The sequence below is a fragment of the Bufo bufo genome, chromosome 5, assembly GCF_905171765.1.
Source record: "Bufo bufo chromosome 5, aBufBuf1.1, whole genome shotgun sequence".
In the NCBI taxonomy this organism is placed as follows: domain Eukaryota; kingdom Metazoa; phylum Chordata; class Amphibia; order Anura; family Bufonidae; genus Bufo; species Bufo bufo.
The window spans coordinates 167922696-167939064 of NC_053393.1; the positions used below are offsets into that span (position 1 = coordinate 167922696).

General features: G+C 42.1%; 1 protein-coding gene across 21 annotated transcripts in view; it reads right to left on the reverse strand.

Annotated features, from left to right (window-relative positions):
• EPB41L3 (erythrocyte membrane protein band 4.1 like 3) overlaps positions 1–16369 on the reverse strand; it is a 342189-nt gene that overhangs the window by 120523 nt on the left and 205297 nt on the right. For all 21 annotated transcript variants that reach the window (XM_040433765.1, XM_040433753.1, XM_040433752.1 and 18 more), the window contains one exon: positions 6166–6363. In XM_040433765.1, the coding sequence (XP_040289699.1) occupies positions 6166–6219 (54 nt within the window). In that variant the 5' untranslated portion in view covers positions 6220–6363. The remainder of the gene's footprint in view (positions 1–6165; positions 6364–16369) is intronic.

The following is a 16369-nucleotide window of genomic DNA, read 5'->3' on the forward strand; positions in this document are numbered from 1 at the left end:
TATTTTTTTAACCCCTCCAGCCCTATTGTACTATGCATTCTATATTCAGAATGCTATTATTTTCCCTTATAACCATGTTATAAGGGAAAATAATACAATCTACACAACCTTGAACCCAAACCTGAACTTCTGTGAAGAAGTTCGGGTCTGGGTACCACAGTCGGTTTTTTATCACGCGTGTGCAAAACACATTGCACCCGCGCGATAAAAACTGAACAACGGAACGCAATCGCAGTCAAAACTGGCTGCAATTGGGTACCTACTCGCGCGGGTTTGCCGCAATGCACCTGGACGCATCCGGACATGATCCGGACACGCTCGTGTGAAAGAGGCCTTAGGCTACTTGACACTCGCGTTTTGGGCGGATCCGTCATGGATCTGCAAAAACGGCTCCATTACAGCAATACAACCGCATACATCCGTCATGAACGGATCCGTTTGTATTATCTTTAACATAGCCAAGACAGATCCGTCATGAACTCTACTGAAAGTCAATGGAAGATGGATCCGTTTTCTATTGTGCCAGATTGTGTCAGAGAAAACTCTGCTTCGTCAGGCAGGCAGAGTTTTGGTGTCTGCCTCCAGAGCGGAATGGAGACGGAACGGAGGCAAACTGACGCATTCTGAGCGGATCCTTTTCCATTCAGAATGCATTAGGTAAAAACTGATCCGTTTTGGACCGCTTGTTAGAGCCCTGAACGGATCTCACCAACGGAAAGACAAAACGCGAGTGTGAAAGTAGCCTTAGCTGTTATACAGAAAGTGGACTGCATTATAGTAATCAATCCAAATAAAAAAAACTACAATAGAAACTAAAAAAATACAAATCAAAAAAATTGTCTTTTTCTGGTATGCAAAATGAAGCATGCGAAGTTGTTCACTAAAGGGAAATAAGTGTATGTTTCCGGCAACCTGATAAGAAAACTGCAGCTAATAAGGACTGCAAACTCTTCTCCAATGTTCTCTTTTTACTGCCATTTACCACATAACATAGCTATACAATAGAAGGATGGCAATGCTGCGAGATGCCACCAAGTGCCTGAGCAGCCAATCGATACACACAGGGGAACACTTACTACTACTGGGAGACCATAAAATGTAGGGAGTGCCATATCCACCAAAATGGCTCACGTTTTCTGTGAAGTATAACACAGCACTGACATTTCTAAGCAAGAATCTTTTGTAGATAAGTTGCAGTGTAAATCTTGCATACTATGAGAAAAACAGTGCATTGATGCAAGCGTCCCCCAAGAACATATTTCTTCTGTACTGGAGGTACTGATATTATGTGCAAATTATTGGGGTCATTTATCAAACTGGTGTAAAGTAGAACCGGCTTAGCTGCCCATAGCAACCAATCAGATTCCACCTTTCATTTTCCAAAGGAGCTGTCAAAAATGAAAGGTGTATTCTGATTGGTTGCTATGGGCAACTAAGCCAGTTCTACTTTACACCAGCTTGATAAATGACCCCTATGTCTGAAGACATTTCGGTTTTGTGACATGACAATTAACATCCTTTGCAATTTTGGGGTGATTTTCTTTTCTTTACTACAGCCTGATGTATTTACAGGAATTCATGATTTTTTTTATTCAAGAACTCAAGATGAACCAGAATTATGTAAAATGCACATGAAATATGTTGCAAAATCCACCAAGACATGGAGTACCGTATTTTTCGCTCTATAAGATGCACCTAGGTTTTAGAGGAGGAAAATAAGATATATTTTTTTTTTATCAGACCTCAGATCAGACCGCAGTCTTCATCAGACCTCAAACCAGACACCCAATCTTCATTATACCCCCAGTCCTCATCAGACCTCAAATCAGACCTCCAAATCAGATACCTTCATCAGACCTTGGATTAAAGCCCTAATCCCCATCAGACCCCTAATACTCATCAGACCTCACATCAGACCCCCAAATCAGACCCTGAAACTTCATCAGACTTCCAATTTTCATCAGACTTTTGATCAGACCATAGTGGGAGCACTCATTAGTATTCGCTTTATATTACGCACTGCCATTTCTCTCCACTTTTTTTGGGGAAAATGCGTCTTATGGAGCAAAAAAAAAATACAGTAGATTGTGGGCACCAACTGTACCAGCAGATATGTTGCAAAATTTCTGTGACTCAATGTCACTTCAATTCATCTGAATGGGATTATTTGATGGAGGCCACATGGATTTCTTCAAAACCCATTCACATGAATGTATTCTAAAAACAAACACTCACTGACAAAAAATAAAAAAAATGCACCCAAATAGAAATGTTGGATTGCTGCAAAACCCAGTATGCAGCATTAGCATTGTCTCAGGCAGATAGTTAAAGGGCATCAGCAGACTTGTACCTACTGGCTGATCTGTTACATGTGCACTTGGCAGCTAAAGGCATCTGTGTTGGCCCCATGTTCATATGTGCCCGCATTAGTGAGAAAAATAATATTTTACTATATGCAAATGAGCCTCTAGGAGCAATGAGGGTGTTGTCGTTACTCCTAGATGCTCTGCTCTCTCTGCAACTGTTGCGTTCTTTGCACTTTGACAGGGCTAGGCAGTAAAACCATTGTCATGCTTGGCTCTATCAATCAAAGTGGATAGGGCTCTGCAGTTGCCGAGGGAGCAGAGCCGCTAGGTGTAATGACAACGCCCCCATTGCTCCTGCTCCTAGAGGATAATTTGCATATATTAAATCATAATTTTTCTCAGCAATGCGGGCACATATGAACATGGGAACAACACAGATGCCAAGAGCTCATGTAACAGATACAAACCTGCTGACAGATGCCCTTTAAATGACTACGGGTGCGGTCTGTTAGATACCAGGTCTTGCCACAAGTAAGTGTAAAAGTACCGCTTCCTGATAAAAAGGGTCTCAGAGGCTACTTTTGGGTAGTGTACCTCTTGGTGAGAGATCGTTGACTGCTACACGTGCTTCTATGATGCACTCAAAGACATTTTGCCCAGTTGGCAGACTCTGAGAGAAGGCTCATCACTGGACTGAGAAGAAGCAGGATGGTCATTTCAATTGAAATGACCTACATCTAGGCCATTCTGACCTAGCTGTTGGGAGTGCACACATACACAGTGGAAAGGCTCCAGACACTACAGTCCACCAGTAGGGAGGATTCTTAGATCCACCAACATGCACGAGCAGTGCCACAGTTCTGCTGTTCACCATCCAGACACAAGTGGCATCTTCATTACACACCCCTGTCTCTCCCCAGACCATTTCCAGGCATTCAAAAGAAGGAAACTTGGGTCACTGCACACATTATGTGTCCTGCTATTGACAGCCAGCCACTGTCACCTTCTCTTGAAGTGGTGTCATGAACGAGAAATCTGGTCTGCTACAGACCAGAACGAATACAGATTCTGTTTGGGATCAAATGACAGTCAAGTTCAAGTATGGAGGCCTCGTGCTGACTGCTTCAAGCCTGCCTTTGCTGTGGACTGCCACACTGTCCCAAATGCTGGTGTGAGGATCTGTGGAGCCATCGCATAAGATAGTCTCTTACCCCTAGTAGTGATATGAGGCACACTAACAGCTTAGCGAGATGTGCAGGACACTCTGCAGACACATGAGTTGCCTCTCATGGCAGGGCTTCCAACTGGCATTTTTCAGCAAGATAATGCTCACCCATACACAGCAAGGATTTCCCGGGAAAGTCCAGCTGCCAGATTTATCGCCAATCCAGAATTCATAGGACCACTTTGAACGCCAACTCCAGCAACCTGTGAGTGGGCAGGATCTACAGGCCCATCTGCAACATGGGTGGGCAAATGTGCCACAGGATACCATATGGAACCTGTACGCCTCACCATATTCTCATCTTGTATCCAGGCTGGAGGCAGCCCAACAGGGTACTGGAGCCTCCTTTCAGTTGTAGTTTTTCTCAATAAACTCCTTTTGCACTAATATTGTAATCACTTACATATACACTGCATTTAATATGCCTTTTATCTCTCAGAGGTTGTGGCAAGGAGTCATAAAATGTTTCAAATTTACCAAAGATGCGTGCTATTTTAAAGGGGTTGTCTCACGTCAGTAAGTTGCATTTATCATGTAGAGGATGTACAAGCACGACCACCACTGATGGATTGCAGGGTGGTCTGTAACCATGGGAAGGAGCAGTGCAAATTGTTATGGAAAAATGAATCCAGCCAGCAAAGGAAGCAATATGGATAATAACAGTATATTAGTAAGTGGCTTGTATTAACTTTCTCTACATGATAAATGCCACTTACTGAATTGAGACAACTCCTTTAAGTCCACTAAATTGGTCTATTTGCACATCAGCCATGAGGAGGTATAAAGAACAGTGTCTAACATACCTAGCAAGCCATAACAAATATATTGTGCCACATGCAGCTTCTTGGTAAGTTTGGTGCAATTTGTGGATTTATAGTCCAATAGCAGTACTGCCAGGGGTCCCACTTTGAGTTGTTTTTATGTCCTGTTTTGAGCTAGTTCTTTGGAGTGCAGGAGGAGAATGGAGCAAGACCGCGACACCAGTGCATGCACAAGTTAAATACATACTTTTCCTTATTGTTGCTCTGAACAACTTCATACCCAAGACCATAGTCCTGCAAGGTAGCCTGGGAACTTTGAGTGGCCTTGTATAACGAAACAAAGGGCCCCATGTTGTAGGTGGATTCATATGGGCAACACAAATAGGCAGGTTAGCAAACCATTCGGTACGGTCATATTGCTGGTAGGTGAGACCAATGCAAACATTTCACTATTTCACTGGTAGAAGTCTGAATTACAATTTGACATGCTTCGGATTTCAAATCCGCATTGAAGGTCAAATCAGCTGGAAGTGGAATGATGTTTTAAAAAAATCTTTTCCACACATTGCAAAAAAGTTTGCTCAATCAAATCTGCAGATAATGTAACATAAGGTGCAGATTTTAAATATAAGGGGTTGTCCTGCCATGTATATTGATAACCTACCGTCAGGATAGGTCATCAGTATCTGATCGGCGGGGATCCGATACCCGACACCACGCCGATCAGCTGTTTGAAGAGGAGGCTTTGCTCCATGCGAGCGCGCTGCTTCCTGTTCATTACACTGCACTTCTTCTCCTGGGTAGCGGTGGTGTAGTGTAATGACAAGTACTCATTCAAGTGAATGGAGCGAGTATTTGTAATTACACTATGCCACCTTCTGGGCTTTGAAGTCAAGGAAGCGGTCCTATCAGTCAATGACAGCTACCTTTGTATGCACAGTCATAGAGGGAAGGCTGTCAATCACTCATAGGACGCCTCCTTGACTTCAAAGCCCAGAATGAGTAGGAATTTATATGTATGAATGATAAGTTTTACTGAATCTTTCCCCATAAACCTATATATCAATCTGCTCAGCTCCTCCTGCTCTATAACCTGCTGCCAGCAGCTCAGACACCATGTTCAACATGACAGGTTCCCTTTAACAAATCTGGTGTGGCTGTATACTTGCAGATAAACTCAAGATTCTGGCAAGTGTGCAGTGGCACCTATGTCTCATCGTTTGTAAGGATGACAATATAAGAGATGATGAAAACAAACAGAATTTGTATTGGTCGGAGTGAGGTCAGGTCAGTGCACAGTGTGGACATGTCCATGGCGAGGAGCCCAAACAACACACAAGGCCCAGCACAGAAGAGGAAGATGGGGCAAAGACAGTAAGGCTAGTCACTGGTCAGCCTTATTAGCTCCACCTCCGCACTGCGACTGCCACACATTGAATATCCTGACATTTACCAGCATCGGGGCCCTGTGATCTATCATGTCCTGACTCCACCAGTGGACGTGAAGGTCTAGTACCATATTTATTTATTTACTGCAACAGACCTTCACAGCCTGCAGCCACATTTATAAGGACCTGATGCTAGCAGCATTAATTAGTATGTCAGATCAGGTACTTATGTCCTGGAAGGTCTACAGTACTAAAAACAGGAAACAACTGAGGAGGTCAGTGGCAGCCCACCATGCATCAGCCTACCAGGAATGTTCCCTGTAGGGTCTATGCCCAGTTCTTCTCTGAAGGCAGCACTGTTAACTACTGAACCTAAATTTGTATAGACAAGCACCAAGGTTCACAGACACATCATTTCATATGACAATGTTTTCATAGTTTCTTCACTATGCCTCAGACATGCATATAAAGGAAGGCTGCCTTACCTCCACCTCACACGTGTATTCAGAGCCATCAAGAAGTATCACTTTAGCTTGCATGTTTTTAGGTCTTTTAGCAGATTTCAGAGGAGATTTGGAAAGCTTGCTGGAAACAGATCTCTGAGAGACTTTGTCGTCTTCAAGCTGTTGATATTCAAGTTGTTTTGCAGCAGCAGCCTCTTTATCCCAGTCTTTGTCTGCGTTCTGTAGAGAGAAAATTAGTAGATCAGGTTTCGTTCAGAAGGTGTGAAGGTGTTATTCAGGAACCTAGTGCAGGTGCAAATGACACCACTCATTGCTAATATTTTAGCAAAAAAGGACGCACACTTGTAATTCTCCAGAACTAAAAAGGGATTGTTTTTTACGTTTTAAGAAATAGAGTTGGAGAGAGGACATAATGAACAGATATAAAAATTGATGGCTTCATTAGATTTAATTGCATTTCCCTCACAATCTTCAAGCTACTGGCATGTTTTCACTTTAGGGATTTGTGTCCAGATTTGGAATGTTTAAGTCATCCAAATTTTTGGGTGGAATTGTCTTGGTGTGAAGCATACAACTCATGATAAATAAAACCCAGTATAAATCAATTGTGCAGGCAATAAATCTTGTGAGAACAAGGTGGACAGTCAGCTAACTGAGGGTACATGCACACGTTCAGGATTCATGTGCGGAGAATCCGCACTGAAATCCGCAGGTGTTCGCAGGCAAATCTGTGCGGTCAATCCGCATTACTTGGTGCGGATTTGCATACGGATTTGCGTGCGGATTTGGTGCGGATTCGGTGCGGATTTTCCGCATGCGGATTTCACTAAGTGAATGAAAAAAATCCGGTCAGGAAAAAAAAAATTAATTGACATGTCGCGGATTTTAAAATCCGCACCGCAGGTCAAAATCCGCGCGGAAAAAATCTGCATCGTGTGCATTGAGAATTTCAAGAATACAATGGACATGACCTACGGTGCGGATTTTCCACACGCAAATCCGCGCGGAAAATCCGCACGCAATCCTGATCGTGTGCAGGGGGCCTGAAGGTTCAGATTACAAACTCCCATAGAATTCTATGGAGGGGGAGAGAAAAAGCGAGTTGCAGTGATAGAGGCACAGATAGGGTGGATAGAACTGCTAATAGTGTTATATGTCACCCTAAGTGCTATATTCACATCACTGCTGCTCAATATTTCTCTATAATGTCCTATATGGTGCATCTGAGTGATCTTGAGTGAGCATAAGAGGGTTGGGGCAGCAGAATGTCCTGTCTCTATATGTATTCTATGGGCAGACATCATAGGAACTAGTCTCCATCCACCAGCACAGGGACAACTGATCATTAAAAGATTGAGCCTGGAGAGGGTAAAACTGCTCGAATATGGCATATACAAGCCATATAATGGTCAAATATAGCGCTATCACGCGTGTATACACACTTGAGGTTTATTCTACAAAGCTATCGAAAAGTGTAAGTATGCTTAAAGCTCTGTTATGTGCAGAGGCAGACATATGCACTGTGAGAAAGGAGGCCCACATTTTATTTATTCTAAATTCTGTCCAGATTAATTTCATAACTAGGCTTAAGCAGATCGAGCTTCGGATCATATCTCCAAAGTTGATTCGTTAATAGACAAGCAGCAGCAGGAGGTTCAGACCAGCGCTGCAGAGAATGAGGTGAGTATAAGATGCTTTTTTTTTATTAGGCTATTACAGAGCTTGTGCAACCACTGCTAAGGTAATCTTACACTTTAAAAGTCCTTAGACAATAAAGACCAACAGAGAGCCAGAATGCTATGTTGTTTTCGATGTAGCATACAGCGTTGTGGAGATGTAATTACTTTTATCTTTCTGCAAATTAGGCAGGCCAAGCACAGGCGGGCTGGCATAGCTCTTGGAGCACCGCTACTACTACGCTCCCATGGAAGGGAGACACCAACTGATTGTGAAAGAAATGCATCTAGCTTTGCAGGTGAAACAGGGAATAATATTGTTGAGGAATCCCAAAAAAGACCTGATCCTTCACAGTTATGATTCTACAATGAAGCACAGGTATTACGCAAACTTTTTTGAAAACTCAAACATTACCAAAAATTCTTGAAAAATATGTTTAACAGAAAAACATGATTTTAACAATAGGTCATTTTCTGATGATGCATTCCCTTTAAGGGAAGCAGGGAATTTGTAACAATGTAAAATAAAAAATACTGCAGTATTGTGCTTTCTATTTTCTTTTTCACAAAAAAAATAAAGAAAAAAGGTGCTCATGGACTTTGATCTAACCACATGCATTGGGTTTTATCCGTATCAGTGCTATGGTCAGGATTTGCAAAGTTTAGTCAAGGGAAAAAAAACATTTACTAATTCTAATATTTACTAAATCTAATTTTCACATAGCATTTCAAAATGATGGTAACCCCTGGATACGAGCAGAGTATAGTGCTGTTGAAAAATGAATCCAGCCAGCAAAGGAAGCAATATGGAGAATCACAATACATTAGTAAGTGCCTGGTATTAACTTTCTCTACATGATAAATGCCATTTACTGAAGTGAGACAAACAATAAAGATTAATCTGTTAGTGCACAGATTACTGCAGAGTACCCAGCAAATAAGACCTTAATACATATATATGGTCCAACAGTCTGGTCAACATGAATACTACATGTCTACAGAAATACAGCAAAAATAGCAATACTATGTTCAAAATATTATTATATTTCAATTGTAAGAACTGCTACATTTCCGGAGAAGCAGTGGACAACTGGCAGAGGATCTGCATCTCATTACTGCATCATGTTCTGCAGGTATCATTTTGAAATGCTATGGGAAAAATTAGATTTTCAAACATCTGTCTTCCATTTGTGATATGAACACTCAAGGACATTCAAGAACAAACCCGTTTCCCAATACTGCTATTATATATAACTCTGTTCCAAAATCTTCACTGATGATGAACATCTTGACTCTGAGCCCATTGTCACGCTTTCTATACCTATAGTCTCCTTTTATTTGGCTGATCTAGTTTTCCCTCACGGTATCCAATTCAAATGAGTAGTTCTGTACCTGTCAAAACTCCTGTAAAGATGGTTTTCTCTGCTGGAGGGACTTGTAAAACAAGGGAGACAAGTGTTACATTTTGTCTCAGCACTACACTTTTCTCAGAAAGGTCTAATTAACCAGAGCAGGAACCATTCACAGACTTGGCTTGGGGTTCTGCTACATTTTTCTCCAGCAGGTGTTACTAATTTCATTTTAAAAGCCATTTAATAGACCTTGAGGAGTGGAATAAGAGCGTCTTAGGGTGCATTTACACCAAATCCTTACAAATTGTCTCCCACAGCAATCAGTAGGGATCCTAACTAGGTTAGACCGTGGTTCTTCAGTGATAAGGATGGCATTGTTTTATTTGACTGATGTGTATGTAGTATATGGAGCTAGGTTTCTCAACCTCTATTCACTATTGTCACACAATGGATAACAAAATTATGTTCAAGCGCTTTGTAACTTCAGGCAAAACAAAGGCCCTCATAGACATTAGAGAGAACCTGTCACCACAAAATACAGAGCACTCTGCAGGGGGCATGTTATAGATCAGGAGCTGGGCAGATTGATAGATATTTTTGTGGGAAAATATTCAGTAAAACCTGTGATTTACTTTTATATCTCTGCTTTTTCTAACTTAAAGGGGTTATCCCATCATAATGATCACTGTTAAATCTGTTAATGATTTGACAGTGATCATTTTTGTAAATATACTTTATTAACAAATTCCCACTGATTAGGAGAAAATTCATCCCCACTTACCTTATTGTTGTGACTCGGTCTCCCCTGGTTACGACCACCGCTCTTCCGCAAAATCCCGATGGTCGCGCTTGCCCAGAAGACTTCTTCTTTTCTCCCGGCCGGGCCACTCGCTGTCCTGAACGCGCACGCTGCCGCGCATGCGCGACGGTGACTTCTTCCCGGCCAGAATAGTACAGAGATGCGAACGCGCACGCCGGCTCTGTACTATACTGGCCAGAAACAAGTCCCATTGCGCATGCGCGGCAGCGTGCGCGTTCAGTCCAGCGCGCGGCCCGGCCGGGAGAAGACTTCAATCAAGATGAAGCCCGCCCCCAGCCAGAATCCAGGAAGTGAACGCGTGGTGGCAGCAGGTAAGTATAAAAACGCAAAGTGGGATAACCCCTTTAAGACCTCCCCCGTGAACAGCTCTCAGGAGGGTTTATTAGTAATTATTTGCATTCTGTGTATAAACCTTATTCACTTGTCAGTATTTAGCATCAGTGATTGTGAGACAAAACCAAATTCTGGTCAAAAGCACAGAACAGGAGCAAATTGTACTTAATCTCTATGTAGGTTTCTCTCCTGATTTTGGCTCACAATCACTGAATGCAAAACAGTAACTATAACACTAACCGTGCCTAAGGGCTGTATTACACTGGCCGTGGGTCGGCCAGATCATCGCTAACAAGAGTTCATAGGAACACTCATTAGCGATGATCTGCCTGTGTAAAGGTGCCGCCAATTACCCGTTCATCAGGTAATCGCTTCTTTTATGCGGTTACAAAAATGATTGTTTGCCCGCACCAGATCGTGCTGTCTAATCACGCTCTGCTGCTGGCAAATAATGATTCTGTATGGGGACGAGCGATGGCATTCGCGATTGTTCCTCCCCATACTGTGAAGATCCATGCATTGCAGGCAAGCAGGCGATTGTCAACGATCGGCATCTAAATCTACAAGTCTAATACACCCCTAAGTGTAGCTGATAGTCTAGACACTCATAACACCTTCCTTGTGTACCGAGAGTTGTTCACAGGGGAGGTCTTAAAGGGGTTTTCCAGGAGCTTTACACTGATGACCTATTCACTGGACAGGTGATCATTATCTGATCGGAGGGGGTCCGACACCTGGGACCCCCACGATCAGCTGTTTGAGAAGGCAGGAGCGTTCGCATTAGCGCCATGGCCTTCTCTCAACTTTCTCTAGGCATGTGAAGTCACATTCATTGGTCACATGGCCTAGGCGCAGCTCAGCCCCGTTCACTTCATATCAAGCACAGCTGCTATACAATGTATGGTGCTGTACTTGGTTTGCAGAGAGAAGGCCGCAGCAGTACTGTGAGATCCAGTGCCTTCGCAAACAGATGATGACCTATCCAGAGGATACACCAGGAAAACACCTTTAAGTTAGAAAAAGCGGAGATATAAATGTATAAATCACAAGTTTTCTGAATCTTTTCCCAGAAATATCAATCTGCTCAGCTACTGACATTTTGTGCTGATAGGTCCTCTATAATATATTGTCAGCAGAACCTGAAGTTTGTGGTGACAAGGATCTGCTGCGTTTTTTGTACACAGCGTGTGGACAGGAATACTGTACAATGCTGCAAAAATAGAACATGTCCTATTCTTCTCCGTTTTGCGTACAAAAATAGGCATTTCTAACAAAGGGCAGGATGTACTGATCCCCGAAATTCGTAACGCACATTGACCAGTATCCATGTTCTGCGGACTTGCAATCTGTAGACCACAAAAAGGATACGGTTGTGTCAATGTGCCCTAAAGTGGGTTTTTACTTCTTCGCCCTAACCGGCTATATACACAAATGTCTTCCGAACGTATTACTTGTGGGTGTCGTAGCCAGAGTGTGGGCTCAACCAACCGAAACTCACAGCATCATAAATTGCAGAGTAAGACAATGTCTAATACGCCCGGAATACGTTTGTTTGAATAGCCCCTCTTTTTCATCAGGTGCATCTTAAACCGACCCAAACTCACAGCATCATAACTTCCACACACAACTAAGAAGCTGTATATTACGCCTAGAATACATATGTTTTAAAGATTAGTGAACTAGTCGAGATTTGTTTCAGGTCTGGTTCGTAAAAATTTTAAAAAAGTTCGGTTCGGACCCAAATCGATTTGGGCTGAACCGAAGATGCTCCAATTGCCCTGAAAGTTGGTATACAACCCCCTTTAGCCTCCTAGGACTCACCAGTCAGCCCATAGTCTAGTGTAAATGCTGCAGTCAGTCAGTCCATGGTCTAGTGTATACGCTTTCTGTATTTCCAAATTTTAGAATTATGATTTTTAAATTAAAAATTATTTGTATATTTAATGTATTTTATTTAGCAAACAAGGGTTTTTAGGCTGGAGACAGAAGAGATTAACCTGGAGGCGGTAGCACTACATGGCAGAGCTTTGTGGGGCAAAGGGGTGCAAGGAGTAGACAATACTAGCAGGATTCTCTGGGGGAAATAGGAATGGGGGAACGGAAAGTGGCACAGTCAACAGAGGCAATGCAGCGGAGTGACACTACTTTTCAGGGGCTCTTTGGGTTAAGTGGAGATGTGATGTGGAAATACAGTGTCAGAGGGATAGTGGGGACACAAAGGGTCCAATCTCTCGGGGAGGGGATAAAAGTAACAGAAAGGGGCATCAGTGGAGACACAGTCAGAGGAAGGTGCAAAGGAACGTCACTCCTAGGGGTAAGGGGGAGACACTTGGTCAGAGCTGTTCTTAACCACATGGGATGCAGACACAATGGACAGGAGCGGACCTCATTGACTTTTATGGGAGAGTTTTCTAGGCACGCTCTGTGACCTGTGCAGAGCTCAGGGGGAGTAGATAAGTAGATAAGCTTTGACAATCACCTATTGTGAATGGTGGATCCAGTGTTATCTATATAGAGGCAACATCTGTCATGCTAATCCTGCTCATAATGATAAGCAGATAACTGCAATAAAGTGATCAAGAAGTGGGGCCTTTTATCAGGCTTAGTGGCCTGTGTGAAAACTGCATAATTTTTTATATTTTTTTTTATTAGATATTGACATGGAAAATTTAAAATAACATCACCCAAAAGTCTTTAAAAGTATGTTTAACATAAAATAATGATTTAAACAGTAGGTGATTTTCTGGTGACAGATTCCCTTTAAACGTTTGTGTTCCAAAATAGCTCGAGTGTGGTTTTGCCCTCCCCGAAGGCTGAGAGTAGTATACATTTGCAAGCTGGTCCAAAAATGTGATTAGATTACATTACACGCTAACTAGCCCACAATGACTTTATGTCATTGCTAGCAAAGCTAAGTGGTTATTTTTAGTAGAAGGCAGGCTGTCAGATTCCGGCAATCGTCAGCAAAGGTTTCCCCTACAAAGGAGGATTCTGTTTACAACCAGTAATTGACAAATGTAATAAATTCAATGGAAAGAATGGAAATGGAAAAGCACATTCCAAACGCATACCAATTATTTGGGCTTCATAATAGGGAAGCATTTATTAGTCTGTTTCAGATGTGGATTTTGGAATAAAAACTGCAGCTAATATTTATCTAATTAAAAGGGTTGTCTAGCAGATACAAATTTACAAATCCAGGAGGATGCAGAAGATGAATTTACCTGGGAAAGTTACTAATGGCTGCATATTAGGCAGATGTTGTTCCAGTGATTTGTTTTTACATTTTACATGTCTCTATCTATATATTAAAAACAATCATTAATTTGTGCAGTTTTCTCAAAAAAATATGCTAAAGAGGTTCTCTGAGAATAATGAGCTTTTAGTAAGTGCCTGCAGCCTGCTTCTCTAAGCAGAAGATACTCCCCTGCTCCCCACCGCTCCGCTACTCCGCGCTGCCTACGCTGTGTTCATGTTCCGGTCACTGTATTGTTCACGTCCCGTGCAGCATTGGCATGGTCACACGATGATTTCAGTGGTGAGATGGCCATAAGCAGCACATCACTGCTGAAGCCAGTTACTGGCTGCAGCAGAGCATGTGACCATGCCCATGCTGCGCATGATGTCAACACTGCAGAGACTTGAACATGGACATAGCGGAGGCAGCATAGAAGACCGGAGAGGTGGGGAGCAGGGAAGTAGGAATCTTCTGCTTAGAGAGACAGTGGGCTGCAGGCACTTGCTAAAAGCTCAATATTCCCAGAGAACTCCTTTACGATTTCCTGTCCTTTGAGAGCAGCTACATGGGCCACAGACACAATGGACAAGAGGAGACCCCATTGACTTCTATGGAAGAGTATTCCAGGCATGCTCTGTGACCTGTGCAGAAATCAGGAGAAGGGTTGCCAACCAGATGTTTTCTTTTTTCTGGACAATTTATCTCAAAATCAAACATTTTTTATGGACAAATTGGAAAACCATAAAGAATGGTAAAGATGATAAGTAATACATGTTTATAGCTCAATATACCGATAAGAACTCATTACCTGCATTCACTGTGAGCTGTAAAATTATGATAATCACCACCAAAATAATCTAGTCAAGTATCATCAGCTTCAAAAAAATCACGTCTATTTTATTCACGGACACAGGGAAAAAAAAGTCACCCATTTTACGGGCTGTCCAGAAACTTCGTCAGGAGGGAGCAGATAAGCTGTGATATCACTTATTAAGAATGGTGGATTCTGTATTAACTATACAGAGGTGTTAATTGCCATTGCAATTCTGCCTGTGATTATAACGAAATAGCTACTAAAATGTCACCTGCACAGAACAGGAAATCATGGCCTATTATCAGACTTAGTGGACAGTGTGTAAATTGCAGGATTCTATAATTAAAAAATATATATCAATAGTAACAATTAAAAAAAACTCAGCAAAAATCCTAAAAAATTTTTAACATAAAAACGTGATTTATCCCCTTCCCGACATCTGCTGTACATGTACGGCGCATCGGGAAGTGACTTCAAGACAGGTGGCGTACATATACAACTCGCTGATTGGGCTGGTGCAGAAACTGCACCTGCTCGATCAGTGGCAGGGGCCCGGCTGTTACTGACACATGTCATGCTCCTGTAGTAAGCACTAGCAGCTAGCAGGCAGGCCGGGCGGCCGTAACTCACTGAGGTCACGTGCCTGCTCCGCCTGCTTCATTCATAAAGTAGGCGGAGCCTGCCTGCCTGCTAGTGCTTACTGCAGGAGCGTGACGTGTACTGGTAAGTACGGTACACATGGGGAGCAGGGGGAGCGCATCATTACTCAGTTTAGATATGATGATTAACACTACGTATAATACAGTACATACTGTCCCCGCCTACTACAGCCCCTCCTCCCTCCTCACTAATACATCGCAGTCTGCAATGCTGCAGCATCGCAGACTGCGATGTAAATTGCCAGCATTCGCCCCATAAGACGGAAAAAAGGGGAAAAAAGTGCGTCTTATGGGGCAAAAAATACGGTAATCCTTTAGGTGTTCCACAAGAATTAATGGAAAATGGAGATGAAATTTCAGAATTTCACTTTTTTGGAAGATTTTACATTTTAAATCGATTTTTTACAGTAGCAAAGCAAGGGTTAAAAGCCAAATAAAACTCAATATTTATTACCCTTATTCTGCGGTTTATAGAAACACCCCACGTGTGATCGTAAACTGCTGTACGGGCACACGGCAGGGCGCAGTAGGAAAGGAACGCCATATGGTTTTTGGAAGGCAAATTTAGCTGAACTGGTTTTTAGATGCCATGTCCCATTTGAAGCCCCCCTGATGCACCCCTACAGTAGAAACTCAAAAAAGTGACCACATTTTGGAAACTACGGGATAAAGTGCCAGTTTTAGTGGTACTATTTTGGGGTACATATGATTTTTAATTGCTCTATATTACGTTTTTTGTGAGGCAAGGTAACCAAAAAATTGATGTTTTGGCATCGTTTTTATTTTTCATTTTTACAGCGTTTACCTGAGGGATTAGGTCATGTGACTTTTTATAGAGCAGATCGTGACGAACGTGGCAATACCTAATATGTCTCCTTTTTCTTATTTATTTAAGTTTTACACAATAATAGCATTTTTTAAACCAAAATAATGATATTTTAGTGTATCCATAGTCTGAGAGCCATAGCTTTTCTATGTTTTGACCGATTCTCTTAGGTATGGTCTCATTTTTTGCGGGATGAGGTGATGCTCTGATTGGTACTATTTTGGGGGGCATACGCCTTTTTTTTTTTTTTTTTACCGTGTTCATCTAAAGGGGGTTAGGTCATGTGATATTTTTATAGAGCTAATTGTTACGGACATGGCGATACCTAATATGTATATATTTTTTTAATGTATTTCACTTTAGCACAATAATAGCAGTTTTGAAACCCAAAAAATGATGTTTTAGTGTCTCCATGTTCTGGGAGCTATAGTTTTTTTTATTTTTTGGGCTAATGTCTTAGGTAGGGGCTCATTTTATTGGGATGAGGTGAAGGTTTTATTGATACCA